The sequence below is a fragment of the Triturus cristatus genome, chromosome 8, assembly GCF_964204655.1.
Source record: "Triturus cristatus chromosome 8, aTriCri1.1, whole genome shotgun sequence".
Taxonomy (NCBI): Eukaryota; Metazoa; Chordata; class Amphibia; order Caudata; family Salamandridae; genus Triturus; species Triturus cristatus.
Window position 1 is genome coordinate 789,365,986 of NC_140591.1, and position 20,854 is coordinate 789,386,839.

The following is a 20,854-nucleotide window of genomic DNA, read 5'->3' on the forward strand; positions in this document are numbered from 1 at the left end:
GTGGATTTTCACAGTGTGCGAGAGGCAGACAGTACCACCCTGCTGTACGGTGGATCGAGTGGTTATCTTGGGAGCGATAATTTGCCCTCAGTTAGAGCCAGAGAGCCTGATCCTGTTCATGAAGTATTAGGCTAATAATCACCCTACAGAAGGCAGCTAGGCAGGATGTGGAGACTGGACTGCATGATAATAAAAAAATTAAGGATATATTTTAGAGTTCGGCGGACAGAGAAATCTATCACAAATGGGACGGATTACTCTTTCTGCCACACTCTTGGTGCATCTGCTCTATTTACAGCAGAACTGCCCCTGCTGACTCTGCCATCGGATAACATATTCTGACAGCCTGACCGGGTAGGGTGCGTCAGAGTACCGGCATTGGACCACCAGCCCAATTTAGAATAGAGGTTCTGATGTCCCTTTTGTTTCCTGTCTGTCACTGCCACGTAAAACCTGGTGGACACGAAGAGAGAAACACAATGGACCCCACACTCTGGGAGAGAGCTTCATGGGCGTAAGAGCCCTTAGGTTTCTGTTTGTCAGAAACAAATTTCCACTTTGGTAGTTTGTTTCTAAAAACAAGACTTGGTACATTTCTGCCTAAATATGACAGTCGCTGACCAAACTTTCATTGCATTCATAGGAACTGTAATGGCAGTGGCTCCAGCTAACACAGAGATCACTTCCTGGCTGAAAGTGAACTCAAAATAGGGATGTGATGTTCTCTGCCACTCTGACAGAGTAAAGATTGTATAGGGCTAAATCAGCTTCTAAGTGGTTCAGTCTCTGCACAAGGTAAGAGATATTACTGCTCCCTTGATGGCAGCCTCGAAAAAATTATGATCGCTGACAAGGGCTTCACCGTGCCCAATCAACATGCATCAGCACATATTAAATGGTATATAAGGAATAAAGTACCCCCTGTCGTACATTTGAAGGAAATTGCAAGTCATCGAGGAGCTCCATAACCACACAGAGGAACGAAGTCGAAGGCCAAGTTCCGTTATAGGGTTAAGGAACCCCAAATAAATTGGGGGTTTGGCATACAATGTTAACTTGCTTGAGAAAATAGGTTGAATATAGAGTTAGTATCGCAAGTTTTGACCTACTGAACTTAAGACTGTATTAGTCCACTCAGGTTCAATTGATTTGTGGCCTTTTGCCACCTTATACCGATTTTTGTTTTCTGTTATGTTAAGTAGATTTGTGTGTCGTTTGTGAATGAGCATAAAGATGGGTAGGAGGCTCTTAAGAGATTTATGAGGAAGTTAACAAAGATTAAACAGGAGGGGTAAATAGGAGGAGACTTGAGGGACACAAATATGAATTAATGGGGGAGGAAAGCAGGTGACAGAGGGACAAGTTGCTTACCTTCGGTAATACTCTTTCTAGTGTATACTCTATCTAATCACAGATTCCTCAGATTTTGACGTCCCAAAGTTGCCTGACTGAATCCAGAAACTGTTTCAGCAATTGCTCCTGGGCTCTGAATTTATGATGCAGAGCCATTTATAGGTGCGAACCCTATATGCTGACGTCAGTTTAAAAGAAATCCTGCTGCGCCATTAGATGCAGAGTGTTAGCAACAGATTTAAGAACTATGACAGTGTGCAGAATCCAACATGGAACCTTATTTGCACCACGTAGGAAGGTGGCTCTGTGAGGAATCTGCAATTTCAGTATACACCAGTAAGAGTATTACCGAAGTCAATTAACTTGTTCTTCTGATGGATACTTCTACCTGCGGAGATCTCACATTTTAAATAGATATCAAAACAGTATTCCTCTAAGGTGGTGGGTCTTAGGAGTGGACTTCAAACCAGGATATCTTGCAGGATCCAGCAGGCTAAATGTACCTCCTTAATGACCTGTAAGTCAATACAATAGGGCTGAGAGAAGGTGTGGAAGTCGCCCATGGAGTTGCCTGGCTGATGACCAGCATGGGAACACCCCTAGCTAAAGTGATGGTGAAGGCTTTGGCTCTAGTGGAAGGAGCCAGAAGAACCTAAGGTGGCTTCTTCTTGGTCAAGGCATTGAACATTTTGATACAGAAGATATCCACATGGGAAAGGTTAGTTTCTGAACTACCAATTCCTTTTTTTGCACCAGCTAATTTGATAAATAGTTAGTCATCAACTTGGTGCTACCTAGTATGATCTATATGGAAACTAAAGGCTCTCTTAAATCCAACCAATGAAGCCTCTCCTTCTCATTGAGGGATGTGGCAGAGAAAAGAAAGCAGGGAGTATGAAGGAACTACCCTACATGAAATAGCAATTCCACTTTCTGGAGAAAGGATGCTCGAGTCCACTATACCAACTTGTTAGGGAAGAAGGTGGAATAAGTGGGCTGCATTGACAGTGCCTGCAGTTCACTGACATGACGTACATTAATGACTGTAATGAGGAATACTGTCCTAGGGGTTAACAACCTCAAAGAAGAGCTTTGCATGGGTTCAAAAGGAGTGTATTTGAAAAATGCAAGGACCAAGTTAAGGTCACGCTGCAGCATAATAAAAGGTGTAGTGGAAACATATAAGTAAGCCCCTTCAAATAACACACAACTTGATTTGAACAGGGAGAGCTGATCAGGTAAAACATAAAAAAACCGAAAGGGCAAATTAATTGCCTTTAACTGTACCCACTGCAAATGATTGCCAGGCCATATATAGAACAAATAGAACAACACCAGAATGCTTTGCCTGAAGTGGATCGACTTTCTGAAATAGATTAACTTTGTTGATAGGTGGTGAGAGGACAAATTCACATCCACCACTTCTGTAGGTAGGTCAAAATCACCCAGCTGAGACAGCTCAATCTCGATGAATGGAAATGAAAGTTGTGTAGGTTCAAGTGCAGAACCCTGCCTTGCTGACACAGCAGGCCCTCCTGGAGGGGTAGAGGAAGTTGAGTGCTGATACTCAACAGATTGGGGTACCAGACTCTCCGAGCCTAGTCCGAAGCTATCAGGATGAACAGAGCATGGCCCCTCCTGACTTTCTTCAGAACTTGGAGAGGCAGTGGATTTACTCAAAAGTCCTCGCTGAAATAGATTCACTTTGTGGATGGGTGGGAGGGGTCAACTTCACATTAACCACTTCTGCAGGCCGGTCAATACCAATCAGCTGGTTTTCCTCAATCTCTATGCATGGAGAGGAAAGTTGTGTAGGTTTAAGTGCAGAAGTTGGGACAGCAGATCCTCCTGGAGATGGAGATAAAGTGGAATGCAGATACTGAGATTCAGCACTATGGAGTACCAGACTCTTCTAGCCTGGTTTGAGGCAATCAGGATGAACTGGGCATGGCCCTTCCTGATCTTCTTCAGAACTCAGAGAGCCAGAGACCAAAACGTGTAAAGGAGACCAGAGTCCCACAGTTGGTGTAGCACGCATTCTAGGACCCTGAGTTGGCGAATCCAGGTAAAAAAAGGCACAGTACAAAGCGTTTTCAGCAGTAACTCCAAAATATAAAAAGAAATACCCAAGGCATGCCTCACTGGATGAAGACACCTCGACCTACCCCAGAGTGCAAACACCATTCGTGGAAGTCCAAATAATGTCTCCCGCGCTCTTCTGCCATATCACTCTTGGATCCTGATAGATGGTTGACAATCAGGGAAATTCCCTGAAGGTCCAGCAAGCTCCACAGTCCTAGCATCTCCTGGAACAGCACACATGCCCCAACACCATCCTGTTTTAGCACCACGTGGTGGTTGTGTTGTCCATCAGAAATTAAACAGGGCTGCCCCTGATGGCAGACAGAAAGTCCTTGACAGCCAGCTGTATGGCATGTAGCGAAAAAGTATGATGTGATATCTCAGCTCCAGAGGAGACCAGAACCCTCGATCTTCATTTCGTCTTGGTGTTCTCCCGAGCCCAGAGCTGATACATCCATTGCCATCATTAGCTCTGGATCTGGCAGTGGAAAAGGCCTGTCGGAAGGCATGTATGTATCCTTCACCTATCATTGAAGTTCCCTGACTATTTCATCGTATACACAGATGTTTTCTGGGAGGCATCTCCTCTGAAAGCGGAGATTCTATTCTGATCCCACATGTGCCAACAGAAGGAGGCACCAGGGCAGGAAACCAAGAAGACTCAGAACCGTCCTGCTGGAACACAGGAAAGAGTCCGGAAAATAAGGATCATATCCAGAAAGTCCTGGACTCACTGTAGGAATGGAAAGGCTTTTAACACCAATGTGTCCATAACAGCCCCTTTAAAGGGAATCGTCTGCACCAGCCAAATGTGAAATTCAGCTTGTTGAAGGAGAATGCCAGGTAAGACAGTAGTGAGATTGTCACCCACAGGTAGTCTGCGACTGAATGTGGCAAGCCCCTCTTCAACAGCCAGTCATCGAGCTACAGGAATAGGTTTATCCCTGACCTGCGTAGGGTGGGCAGTAACCACCTTCATCACCTCTGTAAATCCTTGGAGGGGATGAGGTAAAGTCAAAAGGCAGGAGAGGTGTGGTGCAGCTGCTGGAGCAGAGTTTTCTGTTTGAAAATTCGTTGGTTTTTGAAGCTCTGGCATGTCTATTTGTCATACTAAATTATTAATAACTAATTATTAATTTTTGTCTTGTGCAAGTGTGTTTATACTAATCAATCCGTTTGTTTTAATAAGAGAGAGTTACACGTGGGTACGCATAAATGTGCTGTTTAATAATAACGTGCGTGTTTTCATGTTTAAACGTTGCTATGTGCTGTTTATTTTCGAGCACAAAATGCTTTTCGAATTAATGCTTTTCTATGTTGCAAGTGCTAGATAAATACATATACATAAGGGTATTAGTGGGGTTAACACTGTTTAATCATTATGCTGTGGTAATGTTGTTTTATTTCTTTTGAATTAAGATGGTCTATTGTGGCCTATGGTGGCCTAAACAAAGATGGCCGATTTGTAAGCCTGGCCTCGATTAGAAAATAGAAAACCGTGATGGGAGAGAGCCCTGCTGAAATATGGTCCTGAAGTCAGCTGACCACAGTCCTTGCTTGCTTTGTTGAAAATTTCCGTGAGGACAGCAGCAGCCTGGGTAATCTCCAAATGAAATGGAACGTCCTTGGCAGCCTTGGGAAACAAAGGAGCCTTAGAGAAAGACTCTGAACTATGGTCTCATTGCCGAGGAAGAAGTAGAACTAACAAGATACATTTATGTTTCTTGGTTCCTGTTCCGTAGTCTTTATTATGTGATTTTTCCTGAGCGGAGATTTTCAAATGTAGCGATGTTACATCCTTTCCTTCTCGCTCTGCTCAGCGGTCCAGCGGACATTACGACTTTTCTATGTATCTTTCCTTTGTTCGAATCACTATAAGAATTGTTAGCCTAGAGAGGGTTTTTGCCACTTGCCATTTGCCTATGCCGCGTACCGAATCTGCGTTGGTGAGGATCGATGCTGAAGGGACTTCGTCTTGAGAGACTTTACCGAGAGACTTGTCCTGACCCGTTCTGACATTTAGCTAGAATAGGTAACTATGAGAAAAATGATTTACTCTGATTGATTTCCTTTTGACTAATTTAGATAAAGCAATATAATTTTGAATATGGTGTTGGATATTATTTTTGTCAATTATTGAGTTGTTTATTGCCAATATAGGTTGTATGGATTATGTTTATGGACAGTCACAATAACCAGGTCTTATCGACCTCGATATAGATGCAGGGTGTTTAGGAGTTTCTCTTTCCACAGGTTTAGTGCTAGTAGAGTATTTGAGCGTATGTTAGTGAAATGGGCCCTAGCGTATGATGAATGTATGTGCGTGTAACTGTGAGATTACTCTATCTGTGGTAGTGGGAATATTATACACATCCTGATCTCTATCACAGCGGCCAGGGCAACTGACTTCGGAGCACAGGGTTCATGGTTTGATCCCCGGCTCTGGCGACAGCTCAGCTCAGCACCATGTGACTCTGGGCAATAGCCCAAATAATTTCCACGACGGCCCCCAGCGCCTTGAGACCCGTAAGGGTGAGTAGTTTGCGCTTTACAAATATGGATTTACATTTACGGTGATATGGGCGTGTTTTTACCTCACTATGAAGTACAGGGAATGCCAATGGGACAGCATGATGGGTACGTTAAAGTATGCAACCTGCAGCTCGAAGGACATGTGGGTTTAAGTTCCAAATGACCTAGCAGTAAAAAAAATCCTAAAGTAGTTTTTTTCACGGCCTATCTCTCCCATTGACTAAAATTGGGTTACCTTATTACATTTAATAAGTGATAACCTTAGATTGAGAGCAGATAAAGGTATGATGTTTACACTAAAATTAATTGTAATTTAAAATCCACTTTAATGGTAAAGTTGAATTAAAAGTCACAATTCAGAAAATGTCACTTTTAGAAAGTTAGTAACAAATGGCAATGTCTTAACAGGTAATACTTATAAAGGACAATTTCATAGGGTGCAAAATCAATTACAAAAGAACAGAAGAAGGGAACCAACAACAGAGTTGAAAAGTGCGGTATGTATTGAAGTCTCTTAATGCAGTATGTATTAGTTCTGTCAGCACTATTACATTATATGCAAGTGTAAACCAAAGGTACAGTTCATACAAAGTGCTCATGTGAAGGTGAACAGCGCAAGTGAGGCACGTGATATACTGAAATAAACAGCGGAAACGGCGCAATATTTTAAAATGGATACAAACATGGGCAGTGAGAAAACAATTAATTGAGAACATGTTAGGAAACAAGGGAGCCAAAAGTGCGCTGAGTTGTCGATTGCATTTCGACCGGTAAGGATTCAGGTCATCATCAAGATGGGATTACACAATCTTTCAGTAGGTGCTCTACATTGAGACAAAGCTTAAATCAAGAATAGGATACAGGAAAGGAGGGGGGGTAGGTCGTAAGAGGAGTTGGGTGTGCCATTAACTACCTGATAATTAACTCAATTGAAGGAGTCCTAATGCCATTCTTATGCTTCCAGGAGGGCAATTCAACCAAGAGGGTCAGTTGGATATGATCACGATGCTGTGCGTCGAATGCTGCACATGTATGATGATGCGCATGGGCTGTGCGAAAGCAATTAATTCTGAAATAGAGGAGGGTGTGTTTAGAAGAGGGAGGGGGAAGCAAGCCAAAGGGACATCAGGGTCCTTCCAAGGTTGGAAGTACAGGGAGTGTATGTCTGAAAATAAATATATGAGCCAAAAGGCCATCAGGGATCTACCAAGGTTGGAAGTGCGATAAGAATACTAAGTATTCAATCACGCTTACCAAGTGTTTTGAGGTAGTGTGAGATATACAGTACTCCCAAAGAACGGGGAGTAAGTGCATGGAGGGATATAAGGATGTTATCCCTGTCTGTGGCTGTCACGAATCATCCGGTGGTGTAGAGCTTAGATTCACTATATCACATGTCTCACTTACGCTGTTCACCTTCACACGAGTACTTTGTGTGCACTGTACTTTTGAATTATACTTGCATACATAATGTAATAGTGTTGACAGAACTAATACATACTGGATAAAGAGTCTTCAATACAGACCGCACTTTTCAACTCTGTTGTTGTTTCCCTGCTTCTGATCTTTGGTTTGCCCTATTAAATTGTGTTCTATAAGTATTACCTATTGAGACATTATTGTTTGTTACTAGATTCACCCAAGTCTTAGCTGGGTGTATAGGTTTTTCTCCTGTAGTTTTTTGTGTTACTTTTGGAAAGTTGCATTTTTCTTGTCCTAACCGTTTGTGCTTTCTGCCAGTGGCCTGGATCACATGACTGTGAATGGCTCTGCTGTTGAGGGTTGTGCATTCCTTCCAGACAGTGACAAAAAGCAGACTCCGTGTGGACAGATTTGGCCACCTTGCCAGAGTGGCTGGGGGCTGAGCTGTTCCTTGCCCCACTTAAACTTCAAAGGGCTTGCCTCCACCACACACAATGGAACCTGACACTAGTCTTTTGTCACCTCAGACTTCTTGAAGCCTTGACTGGGGAAGGGAAGAACTTTCCAGAACCAGATGCGGGGATAGTATAGGGAATTCCCCCCACTTTAAAGACTGGCACCAGCAATAAACACCGGACCTTCAGAGCTACTCTTCAATACACTCATGGACCTGTGGACATTACTTGCCCTGCTGCTACCAGAGGACTGTCTTGTTGCTTGAGGACTACCTTGTTCTCTAAGAAGGAAGACTGTACCTGCTCCCTTAATCCCAGGCTAACCTCAGTGACTCCAAGGGTCAGCTGGCTGACCTCCTGTCTGAACTACAGAGACAGAAGTTACAGAAGCCTCTCTGCAACTGCCCAGCTGACCTGCTCCACTGGACCTGCAACTGGACCTGCCCTGAGCCCAGCTGGATTCTGCTGGAGTGAGGTCCTGATCCCCAAGAGGAGCCTCCCCAAGTTCTGGACCCTTGACTAGCATCAGTTGACCTCCTCCTGCGAAGAAAGATGTAATGATGAATTCTTGGGCTCTTCCCGACGGCAAACGGGCCGCTTTGCTCTGCTGCCAGCGACGACTGGCAAAGCGAAGCTCTGGTGAACCCGACTCTTCACACTACAAGATCTGCACTTTGTACTACAGCAGTGACAGTCTGTAGTGATCTTCAATGCAAAGATCTAGCAATACCATCCATGAAGCCCAACTGTCTCTTCACACTAAAGCAATGACAGTCCGCGCCACCTGGCTTGCTCTTCGCAATATAGCAATGACCTTCTATGATGTTCTCCCTGCTCCTTGTGGCCTCCTCCACTGTGAATTGCATTCCGCCCACTGGACATTGAGAGGGCAACATTTTCAGCGTGACTTACCTGGTCCCTCCACTATTTTTACCTAAAACGTAAAAATTGAATATCTTTAGTTCTACTGATTGGATTTTTGTTATTCTGGTATCAAATTATTTATTAACATTTACCTTATTTGTCTAAATTGGTTTAAGAATATTCTTGTGTTGTGCTTTCACGTCATTACTGTTTGTGTGTTGAATAAATACTTTACACCTTGCCTCTAAATGAAGCTTGACTGCTTTGGTCCAAGCTAGCAGAGGGTTAAGCATAGGTTAATTTAGTAATTTTTGTGGTTCACCCTGACAAGGATTGTGGTTGTTGCCTGAGTGGGGCTTCTAATTCCCTCAACCAATAACCCGATATCTTATACTTGTCATGCAGAGCATTCTGAAGGCCTTGTGTCCCTTCTGCACCGATCCAAACACGGCCTCAATGCACCGACAAAAACTGATGCCAGGGCAAAGGCAAATTTGGTCTAGGGTTGCTTGTGTTCTGTTTCATGGACGACCTGGCCTTGCAGTTCGAGCGGGACTGTTCCCATTGGAGCAGGGTCAAGACTGATTTGCATATGGCTGAGTCCAAACTGAGGATGGTATGCCATGCAAAAACAATGATGAACTGGGATGCGGCCTTGAGGGATTATCAGTGGCTGAAAATAATTTAAATATTCCATCCATCACTCTTGTGTATACTTTAGTGTGCTTTCACTGGAATTCATGAGTACATCTGAGATCATCTGAAAGTACATTCAATTATGCTGTTTGTCTTCGATATGCTTTCTATACAGAATGCTATCCTTTTTTGCTACTTGTTTCCCAGCACTGGCCAAGTTGATAGCGCAGGCTTTAGTGTGATGACAGCATTCGTGCATGCAACACATGTGAACAGCATGTGTTGATGCCTTTGTTTAAATGTGTTGGCACTTTAAAACCAGACCTATGGTCTTTGTCAATGCTTGCTTTCTGAAGTGTACTGTTGTAGCACTAGAAATTGCATTATGATGCATGGTTTGTGTCTTTATAGTATAGTTCTCTTTTTTACAAGTGCCATCCATTTTCTTTGAATTTGAACATTCTTTTGAGTATATTTAGGGTTTGTTGGATCTGCGTTTATCTCTCTGGAGCGGTGCACATGTGTCCACAGTTCTCGAAAGTTTAACACTGGGAGAATGGTACAGAGACATGAGGGAGAGTTGCGATTAACCAGTGATAGGTATTCAATTCATCTGCTTTTAAAGTTTTCTCAGGACTACCTTTTATTGGGGAGTGGGCCACTTCTGGCTTTTCTTGTTAGGCTTCATAGTGGGTAGTGAAATGTTACGGTGGGTGTTCTTGTCGTCTGTCAGACCGTAACCCAGGGATATCGATACATTAGTCCCATTTTGTCCAGATTAGAAGATAGAAGCAGTACAGTGGCATTTGAAATGAGAGGTATTTTTGGAAAGGGCTTCTAGTTCAAGGATGTTTATAAATCTACCAATTATTGTAAGGATGTGAAAGAATTGTCTTCAAGTCAGAAGCTAAAGATTCCTGTTAGCAGATGTAGATTTTTGAATAGTGCAAATGAGTCATCACTGAAGGCTTAGGGTGGGACTAGTGCATGACAGCATCTAGTAAGGGTTTGTGATCATTGTGTAATAAGCCATGGGGATTTGTTTGTTGTGCTGAGATTGTCCTTGTGGAGCTCACCTATCACACTTCAACAACCTGTTTTTTACTGATTTTGGTGAGGGTATAGTTGTGGGCACAATGTCCTTGAAAGCTGGGTCAGAACTGGCAAGGGGAACAACCTTTACAACGCAACTTTTACAACGCACTACCATTACAACGAAACTGTTACAACGCGAGTGCATTGACAACGCAGGACATTACAACGCAAGTCTTTACATCGACTTGCACTAGATGGCGTGCTAACATTAGTGTAGTTTACTATCCCAACACCTTACCTACTGTTACGTGGACTGGAGTTGGAATAGTAAATTACACTTTTTTAATGTTAGCATGCCATCTAGTGCAAGTCGATGTAAAGACTTGCGTTGTAATGTCCTGCGTTGTCAATGCACTCGCGTTGTAAAACTTTCGTTGTAACAGCATGCGTTGTAACAGCATGCGTTGTAACGTCATACATCCAACTGGCAATGATCCAGGTGTTAGACCTGTCATACTTAGGGTGGTCTCCCCCAAACTTTGTGCTTGTTTACCTCCACTTTTTGCTGTATCTTTTTGTTGGCCTTAAACCTCTGAGCATTTACCACTGCTAACCAGGCTGAAGTGCATGTGCTTCTCCCCCAAACATGGTGGCATTGTTATATACCTGATTGGCATATTTAGTTTATTTATAAGCCCCTTTAAAAGTGCTATACCATATACCCAGGGTCTGTAATCCAAATGCTACTAGTGGGCTTGCAGCACTGATTGTGCCACTCGCACAAATAGCATTTCAAACGTGTCTCAGACCTGCCATTGCAAGGCCTCTGTGTTTAGTTTACCGCCACTATGAATTGGTATTTAAAACCTCTTGCCAAGCCTTTAAAAAACACTTTTATTACACATGTTACCCCTAAGGTAGGCTCTAGGTAGCCCCATAGGTAGGGCGCTGTGCAAGTAAAAGGTAGGACATGTACTTTTATGTGAAACATGTCTTGGTAGTGGCAAACAGCTAAATTCATTTTGCACTATAGTGAGGCCTACTCCTCTCATAGACTAGCATTGGGAATTACTTAAAACACGTTTGAGCTGTAATTCTTGATTAGAAAGGAGTAGCTAAAACATGTTTCATATATTTGGCATGGTAATGATAAATCCTCTTTAGTGGTAAAGTTGGATTTAACATTACTATTTTAGAAATGCCACTTTTAGAAAGTGGACATTTCTCTGCTCTTAACTAGCTCTGCGTGCCTGCAGCCGGTGTCCAATACATGTCTGGGCTGGGTGACAGCTACACTTTGCTCATTCTCTTAAGATAGCCACAAACACCGGAGGGATAGGTGTGACAGAGGACTTATCTGCATTCTGATAGCCTTTCCGGGCTGGAAGGAGAGAGGGAGCTGACACTTACATCTGAATAGGCTATGCCCTGTCCCCACACAAAGGACTGATTACCCCCCACAGATAGCCTGCCAGTTGGCTGGGATGAAAAGGGACCTGTGCACTTCAAGGAGCTGCTTTGAATGCACCCCAAAGGCACATCTGGGTATAAGTACTGGGGCTCTAACCCTACCAAGACAGCACACTACTGAATCTGTGAGGAACTCTGCCAGGAGTAAGGTCTGCTGTGCTACAAGGATTGCCACAAAGCTTGACTGACTGTTCTAAGGATATGCTTCACTGTGCTGAGCTGCCCTGTTGCCTGCTGATCTCTGCCCTCCTGAGGACAAGGAACTGAACCCATCTCACTTGAACCCAGAGTGATTCCAAGGGCTTGCCTACCATTTTCTGAAGTCTCAGGGCTCTAAAAGACTTCTTACAGCTGCTGGTGCTGCTGGACTCTGTCATCTGTGAGTCTCACCTTGCCTGAGGTGCCCCTTCTAGTCCTGGGCCTCAGAAGTGGGTTCTGCAGCTGTTTTACCACACATTCATCACATCGTCACCACTGCGCCGATCGGAACTCAAGCAGTGCCCTTCGATGCCGATGCTGTACCGGGACTCGACTGTGAGATTTGAAGATGAAAAAGTGCCGATCCGAGGTCCCACCTGCGAGGGTTGACATTGATGCAGCAACTCGACTGCGTGAATAAGGTACTTTGACAGCGGGACCTGTTTAAGTCCTGTAGTCGGCCTGCCCGCAATCGCAGTCGGCGTGAACTTTGGATTTACCCCGGTCTAGCGCGACCTTAGGTGACCTTTTAGTGCTGTTGACTTCTAAACACTATTTTTGGTTTATTCTTTAAAAATTCATAACTCCATTTCTACTTATTGGATTTTTGTCGTTTTGATCCTGTTTTACTCAGATACATATTGTCTATTTTTCTAAATATGTGTAGAGTATTTATGGTGTTTTCATTGTGTTACTGTGTGTGTGTGTTGCACAAATACTTTACACATTGCCTCTTTAGATAAGCCTGACTGCTCTGTGCCAAAATACCAGAGGGCGAGCACAGGTTATCTTTAAGTGTGTATTTAGCTTACCCTGACTAGGATTGTGGTCCCTCCTTTGACAGGGTGCATACCTCAGCGAACTAGAGACCCAATTTCTAACACCAGGTTTCTGTGAAGAGTATGAGATCAAGATAGCTGTTGATAATGAAGCTGTGAATGACATGGACGTTTTTATATATGATCTGGCATTGGCAACAAAGCATAGTAAAGCATGTTGGAACGGGTGATGTTTGCATTTTGGGCGGTAGCATTGATACAATGTGACGTGGATGGGGTGTAGATTCACAATGCAGAAGTTGTGCAGGGCTAATTTCAGATTGTAATTAATATGATTGCTTTTGTGTTAGTGCCTTAGGGTTTCTGAGGTACTGTATTGGGTTGGTGATGCCCGGTGCTTTAAATGCACAGACATTTTTAATATGAGAGAACTGTCTCTTTCCCATTAGAAATGCCTATGCATTTAAAACCCTGCTGGTGCCATGATACTCATGTGTCTAAGCGGTCAGGACTCCTGGTTGTGTATGTGGTTTTGCTGAGTGAGAGCAGGGGTAATAGCACAGGTCACTGTCCCTTCCTGGGCCTAAAAGACTCCACCAGGCACGGTCCATAAGAGCTTGGTCCTTCACAGCAACACCTTGGCTAAATGACCTAGAACAGAGCCAGTTGGGAGTTAAGGACTAGTGAAAAAATTACTTCTTACATGTGTCAGACTGGAGTGGGCCTGCCCTATAAAAGTCTCTTCCTTTCAGTTTATCTGGTCAGTTTGTTTCTTTCTCCTTGGGTGAAGGATCATTGCTGGGTCTATCATAAGAACAGCTGAGCTGAGGTCTTTCACAGCAACTAGAGGGCATTCACATGAGGTACTTTGCCACCACCTCCTGCGCTTTCATGCTGATGCACAAAAATCAAATTTCTCATCCTAAATAAGCATTTGCATTCCCATTGCCTTGATGTCGCATCTGGGCTAGATGTACCATCCTCTCTACCAGATTCCTAGGGCGAACTGGCTGGTACCCTCACAGCAGCAGATACTCCTTCCTTGGTTATTGCCAGTTCTGTTAGATGGGCTTTCGGTATCATTTTAGCTACTACAGTTTGATCTTCTTGCTTTTTATAAGTCCTTCTCTGGAGCCGATCTGTTGTTCTGCCACAGCAAGATCTAATAACTGCTGTAAACTCTCACATCACTTCCTGCTGCTTCCAGGCAATGGGTGGATCCATGACTACTTCAAAATACTCCTCAGTGTTTTTCTTCTTTTGCAGTTGGGGTGTTTCTGGCGAATGAAATCAGAATTATGGTTGTATGGATTGTCTGACTGGCCAAAAGCAACTAAACTTTATATCCATGTAATCGCGCCAACAGCTTTTCAATTGTGGCATGAGGTTTTAATGTTACAATTTGAAATATAATTATGTGTGTTTTTCTGTCTAAATTCCTATCCATAAAAGTATAGGTCAAAATGACAACTTATCCAGATGAAAATCGGGTTTAATTGTTTGCTCATATCTTTGGTGTCACTGTGTGGCCTGTATATGTAATAATTATGGCTACATGCCGGTCAATCATCCTCCTGAGGCAGTAAAGCGCATGCCTGCACAGCCTTATTAGTTGATTACTAGGTCAGTTTCCTTTGTCTGTTCTCTGTACGCCATGGAGCTGCTGGTGAACAGAGACTCTATATGGTCAGCTGCAGGACGACGGATCACTTGGATTGCAATTTCACAAAGCAGTCTTTTTTGTTCAAGTTCCCCAGATGATTTTGTAAATATAGCTATATTTGCTGTGAATCTCCCTCATTTTCTGACTGTGTCGTTAACAGGAGAGGAACCTTTTCCTTCTCGTTTCACTAGAAATATATTAATTAAAAATAAATAGGGTGTTTACCCTATTGAGTAAAGATTCTGCTTGGTGATTCCTTCCTCACAATTGGGTTGGTAAGCACAGATGAATTAAATTTGTGAATGGCTTTACAATATGCACACGAGTATCTCAGAGTTTGAACTGTGTCTAGAAAAAGGGTTTATCTCTTTTGCATGTAGACTGTATTCCTTCACACAATAACTTTGCGATTACAGCCCTCTGTCACAAAAACCAAAAAATGTTGTATATCCAGATGAAATCCTGAAGGTGTGTAATGAGTTGAAACAGATAGAGTAGGGTTTTGCGTAAATAAAACCTGCTCTGATTAAACCTACCATGGTTTGAGTTATTAACAAATTTTGAAATTAATTGAAAATAATTAACACACAGTTGAAAAAAAGAAATTAGAAAGGTGCGGAAAAATGACACTGCGATTAAATAGGCCACAAATTATTTCAGTACCATGAGTAAAAAATACGAAAAAGATGTGTTTTGTTTGTTAACATAATTAAGTAAATATTATTTACAGAATAAGAGTTTTAAATGATTTTGTTCTATTATATTAATGAAAAGTTTGAAATGAAATCACGAGATGAAGCTTTTGTTTTTGAATAAATAATAAAATCATGTCTATTTCTCCTAGACAAACTGCATGTTTTACAAGAAGGCCTCAGCATTGGCGTTAGGGTTAATTTTGCTTTAGAATGTAGGAATACAGAAATCGAGTTTATTTCTTCAAAGCTGTCTATTGTGTTCTTAATTCTCGAGTGGCTGCTATGTGTCCAGTGTATCTACGATGCTTCCTACTGTTGCAGGGAAAAAGCGTGTTTCTTATGATAAACTGAGCTGCAAATGTTTCCAAATGCATCTGAAAATGTGTGCGCTGAGGAAGGAGAAGATTTGATTTCCTCTGCTGAAGGACGATGATGACAGAATTGAACTAAAACAACGGACGCGTGAGAGGGAAGAGCGGCGGAAGTGCTGTGACCTAACACCCTATGCCTGACAACCAATCAGAAAAGGATATTCCTGGATTTAGTTACGAGAATAAGCCAGAATCGATAAACATTAGGGTATAATTATTTGTGTTAGATTCAGAGAGGTGAAGGCAGAGGCAGAGAGAGTTAGTATTAGCTCTATCTGAGGCTTTCGTGTGAGCTGTTCTTTGATGTACTTGGCTGATGCTGTCTGTAAGCTGCCTCATTAACTTTGCTCCTCATACTTCATGAGGATAGTCCCAGCTTCCCCTCTCGGATGGACTGTTGGCATTTCCAGCTATTAGCACTCTGTGCTAAAGTTTTCTAAGTTTTTATGAAATTCTGTATTTGCAATTGATCTTATCCAAAAATTCTCTTTTGTCTCTTACACTATCCACTCAACTCATGCTCGTTAATTGAGATGATACTGTGATTACCTATATTATGTTCTTGAGTGAATATTCAGATTCGATATTGTGTCTCTGTTCGACCAATTCATATATGATCACAAAGGAAATAGATAAAAGCAAACTAACAGAGAAACTGAGTCGTCCTTTATTCATTATGATGATGATAAAGTGATGTATACAAATGTATATAGAAAGGTATAAATATAGTCTCTTTGTTCTAGGTCTTCATAAGGGGAATATTTAATCTAAGTCTTTTGCCAAATCCCTGTCAAATTCTCCGGTCCGTCGGAGGACCTGACGTAATATGGGCCAAAATGTAGTCTTATAAATAGAGAGAGAAAAATATAGGCAAATAGGCAAACTGATTATAGCACGTGATATAAATGGTTATACGCTCTGCTTTGGTTACCAGAAACCCTTTACCGCTGTGACATAGATCCAGAGGTAATCCATAAAACCTCCCCAATGACTGCATATTGATTGTCATACTGATGAAGGGCATCACACAGATGTGAAAAAGGGAACAACTTGATGAGCGGAAAAGTGGACAACTTGATGAGCGGATTTCAAATGGCTGAATTATAACATTTATTTTTTTAGATTGCAATTGTGTACCATTAATATTACTTATATACATAGACATATATTGCTTAAAAATATTCCTTCCTATTTTATTATATTGTGATTCTCTGGTGTGATAATGGTGGAATGATTGCATTGATTAACGATTGATCATAATAGGAAATATTTATTTGGTTTTGAGTTTTTAATTATCTTAAACGGTTGGGCTAAGATACCCAGCATGTGTATGGAAATTAAGTTGAATATAGTGGGATGCATATAATTAATTTTAAAATAGTTACACACATTATTGGTGTATCCATCTAGTACATTAATGTTAACAATACCACAGCCAAAAAATATTATACTTATCAATATACAGAACATTTCCATTAAGACAGTAAATCACTTTTCTCTAAATTTGCTGAATCCTCAAAGAATTCTCCAAAACACACCTCTGCCTTGCACACGTAGTCAACATCCTGGGGTAAGTCCATTGCTTTAGCATTGCCTCCTTCCTTCTCATAATGTTCTCTAGCAAGAAACCAGCCACTCATTCCTACACCAACCTCACCTATGTGAAGCGATATTACAGCAAGCAGCATGACTGAAACTACTTATAATTCTTATTCTTAAAACCCAAACATTATAAAAACACTGGAACCCTTTCCTCACACCTCTGCTTTTCTGTATTGCAGCCGTGCGAGACCCTCTTTTCTTTCTTTGTCCAACTGGTGTCATCTCCAGCAGGATACTGTACCTCTAGGATATAGTCAAAGGTCATTTGATGGACCATGTTCAACATCCTGGGGTAAGCCAATTCCTTTAGCGTTGCTTCCTTCGTTCCTATAACCAGCCGCGGCCGGTACACGCGGTGGGGCCAGGTGAGGGGGGGATTTCGTCGGATGAAGAGGGAAAAATAATTATTTATTTATTTTTCCCTCATCATCGTCCATCGAAATCCCGCCTCACCTGGCCCCACACCGCCCACTGCTCTTACCTGCAAGGGCCACGGCTGCCTATAACATTCTCTAGCAGGAAATCATCCCCTCATTCATACACCAACCCCTCCTATGCGAAGCAATATTCGAGCTAGCAGCATGACTGAAACTACTTACCATTCTTATTCTTAAAACCCAACCAATCTAAAAACGCTGACACCCTTTCCTTATATTTCTGCTTTTCTGTGCTGCAGCTGTGCTTGACCCTCTTGTAATTTTTTGTCCCATTGGTGTATTCTCCAATAGGATATTGTACCTCTATAGTGTATTAAAGGGTAATCTGATGGACCTAAGTATATTGGTTGCATGTTAATACAGGAATGTGATCTGTACCATCAATTATAAAGCTCAGTGACAAACTGGTGAAAGTGAATTAAATTATGCTTAACAGGGTAATCCCAAAGTCCTATTATAATGGGGCTATTTTCAAATCTTTAGCCTAAAGACATTATACTAATACTGCCAGCATTTTAACTGCACTCTCCATTTATGTGGAAGGTCCCACACTGTACACAAACAACGGATAATCACCTGTGAGACAACTTGCATCCATTCTTTAAATATAGGTCGAGCTTTCCAGTTGCTGCCATCAGTAGACCGATATACGGTGGCGAAGGCTTCATAGGTCTCGACAAAAACTCTGGATGAAACTGCACACCGACAAAATATGGATGATCTTAAAGAAAAAAAGAAACTACACAGTCAATTACATAGTTTAGATAGCATAATGGGAAATAAAGAAAACACACCGACAATGACTTCACTGTGATTTATAGTGGTTCCCATTTGCTGAATACACTTTTAAAGAATTTACAGTTGGTGTAATGTCAGCTACTAGAAAAGTGGTTTCAAGAAGAGACTTACTTCAGTGGATTGATATAGTAGGCAAGGATGACAAGATATGCTACAGTATTTTCAGGTGGCTCACTGGACAGCTCAACTGATAAGTAGAAAATTAAGACTAGATTAGGCCCACAAGGCCCAGCAGATCTGTCAACTTTCTCTGCCCTCTATAACATTACAGACTCTACTTGTTCTTTAATTATGTGTTTGCTTTCACACTATTGCTCATAACGGTGACCAGATTACGCACACAGGGCTCTAATCACAAAGGTATTTTCAACAGTAGATGTAAGTTTTTGTCTAAAATAAGCTAAATTTATGCCAGTCGTGAACCCCAAAAAAGTATACCTGGCAAGTGTAAATAGACCTATGTAGGAAAGTGGAATATTATGTAGTGTGGGTGTTAGTCCTCACCATGTAATACCATCACAATACCCCAAAGATGGTCCTTGGATTCACACTAATAAATCCTAAGCTCAGTCCTGGTACAGTGGCCAAGAGCAGCCAGGCTTACTAGAAGAACATGTGTTGAGCATTTCAGAGTACCAACATGGACGATAAGTAATTGACATGACTTGAGAGAAACCCAACACCTATTTATAAAAATCGTGTGTATTTCTATCTTAATGTAGACACTAAAATAAACTGAATAGCATACATACAACCAGAGTTATAGATTTTGTAAGTAATAGAAAAGCAATGCAAAATAATACAAGGAAAATTTAACATTGCGGTCTATGAGAAAAATCACTAGTGACAATCAGTCACTTGCAGGTCGAAGTTGCGTTGCACCCTTGCAGGGTAAAGGTGATGTGGGTCCCAGGACCAAGCCACGACAGTCAGTTCCATTTTACCTGGCCTGTGGAGACTTGGTGCAGAGGTGTCCTGGCTCTCTGTGGTGCTGAACGGGAGCCGCGGGAGAGCTGCTTTTGCCACTGAAACATTACTGCGGGGGGAAAAGATGCAAAAAAACAACAATGGAGTAGTTGCTAACTTCGATCACAGGTCGGATGGAGTTCCCACTTCATGCAGCGTTAAGTACAGGGGTCGGCTTCCAGAATTGCGACCCACAAGTCATGACAGCGGAAAGCAGTGCGAAAAGTAACTTAAACACCTGGTGCTCTTGGGGAACACAGTAGCAGCCTGTAACTTTGTGGGACACAGGACTACAGTTCTAACACTACACTAGTCCATCTGGATTTGGGAAATCCCTTGGAGGGCCAGATGGCCAGTGAATCTTCAGATCCGGATTGTTGTTTTACCTGCTGTTTGCACAGGACTAGTGCCACCAGTCCAGGAGCGCCTGAGGATGCTTCGGACTTCCACAGGGGCCCCTCTGCTCGGGAGTGCCGAGTTTTAGCAAAGGATGAGGGCTGTTCATGCAGTTCATAGTCTGTTGCCACAGGCACAAAGTATCCCTCTTTTGCTTTGGTGCTGTAGACAAAGTCCTGTTGTCGCAGACACTGGTCTCTTCTGGGTCCTTCCATGATGCAAGTTGTTTACATTTGAGGTTCTGATGTCAGGGGAGTCCCTTAAATCCTAGAATTAGGGGAGTTAGCGGTGTGGGCGCTAGTAACAAATGGACAGCTAGTCCCTGCAGCTAATAAGCTCCTGAGGTGACCACATCTGGGGGTTTGGGACACCTTAACTACTGATAACCTCTATTTTGCCACTTCTAAAGATGGCAGAAATCTAATTTTAGCGTACAGATCAGGCTGCTCACCCTGGAGGTGTGGCTATCCTTCTGGGGTTGTACACCTCCTTGACTAACTAATAACCCACCTGTCAAGGGGGCAGGGGGACGACTGTTTCCTCCCTACAATGGGACTCAGCCTTGATGCATATCGGAGGCGGTGCAGCCTCTGAAGCTCACCGCCTTGTGGGGCCATTTCACTAGCATGCTTGAGAGGAGGGGGATGTGAACTCCTTTCTGCCCAAGCCTTTGTTCCTGACTCCTCAGAGTGATCACACTGTCTGACAGGAGGTCAGAATCCCATCTTGGTGGCAGCAGGCGTGAGAAACACCAGATTGCCAGCCAGAGCACAGGGAGGGCTGGGGCAACCAAGTGGGCAATCTCTAAGGTGCCACTTGGGTGAATGCCACACCGCTCCTGGCAACAGATTTGTGTCAGGGATAAGCAGGGACGTTCTTTGATACCAAACATGACATATTTAGGAGGTACAATAATGGAGCTGCCAACCTCGGGTTAGCCCGGGTTATCCTTTGAATCGTGTATGACTTATAGTGTCCCTTAATAGTAAAGGGCACTATTGAGATATATAAGCTTACACTTACAGGTCGACACACTTAATATACTGCACCCTGCCTCCTAGCATCAGTAGACCTTCCTTGTGTAGTGTAGTTCCTATATC

General features: G+C 42.6%; 1 protein-coding gene across 4 annotated transcripts in view; it reads right to left on the reverse strand.

Annotated features, from left to right (window-relative positions):
* Window positions 1–20,854, reverse strand: part of LOC146805091 (CTP synthase 2) — a 1,453,753-nt gene that overhangs the window by 213,682 nt on the left and 1,219,217 nt on the right. For all 4 annotated transcript variants that reach the window (XM_085622227.1, XM_085622228.1, XM_085622229.1 and 1 more), the window contains one exon: window positions 18,171–18,315. In XM_085622227.1, coding sequence (XP_085478353.1) covers window positions 18,171–18,315 — 145 coding nt within the window. The remainder of the gene's footprint in view (window positions 1–18,170; window positions 18,316–20,854) is intronic.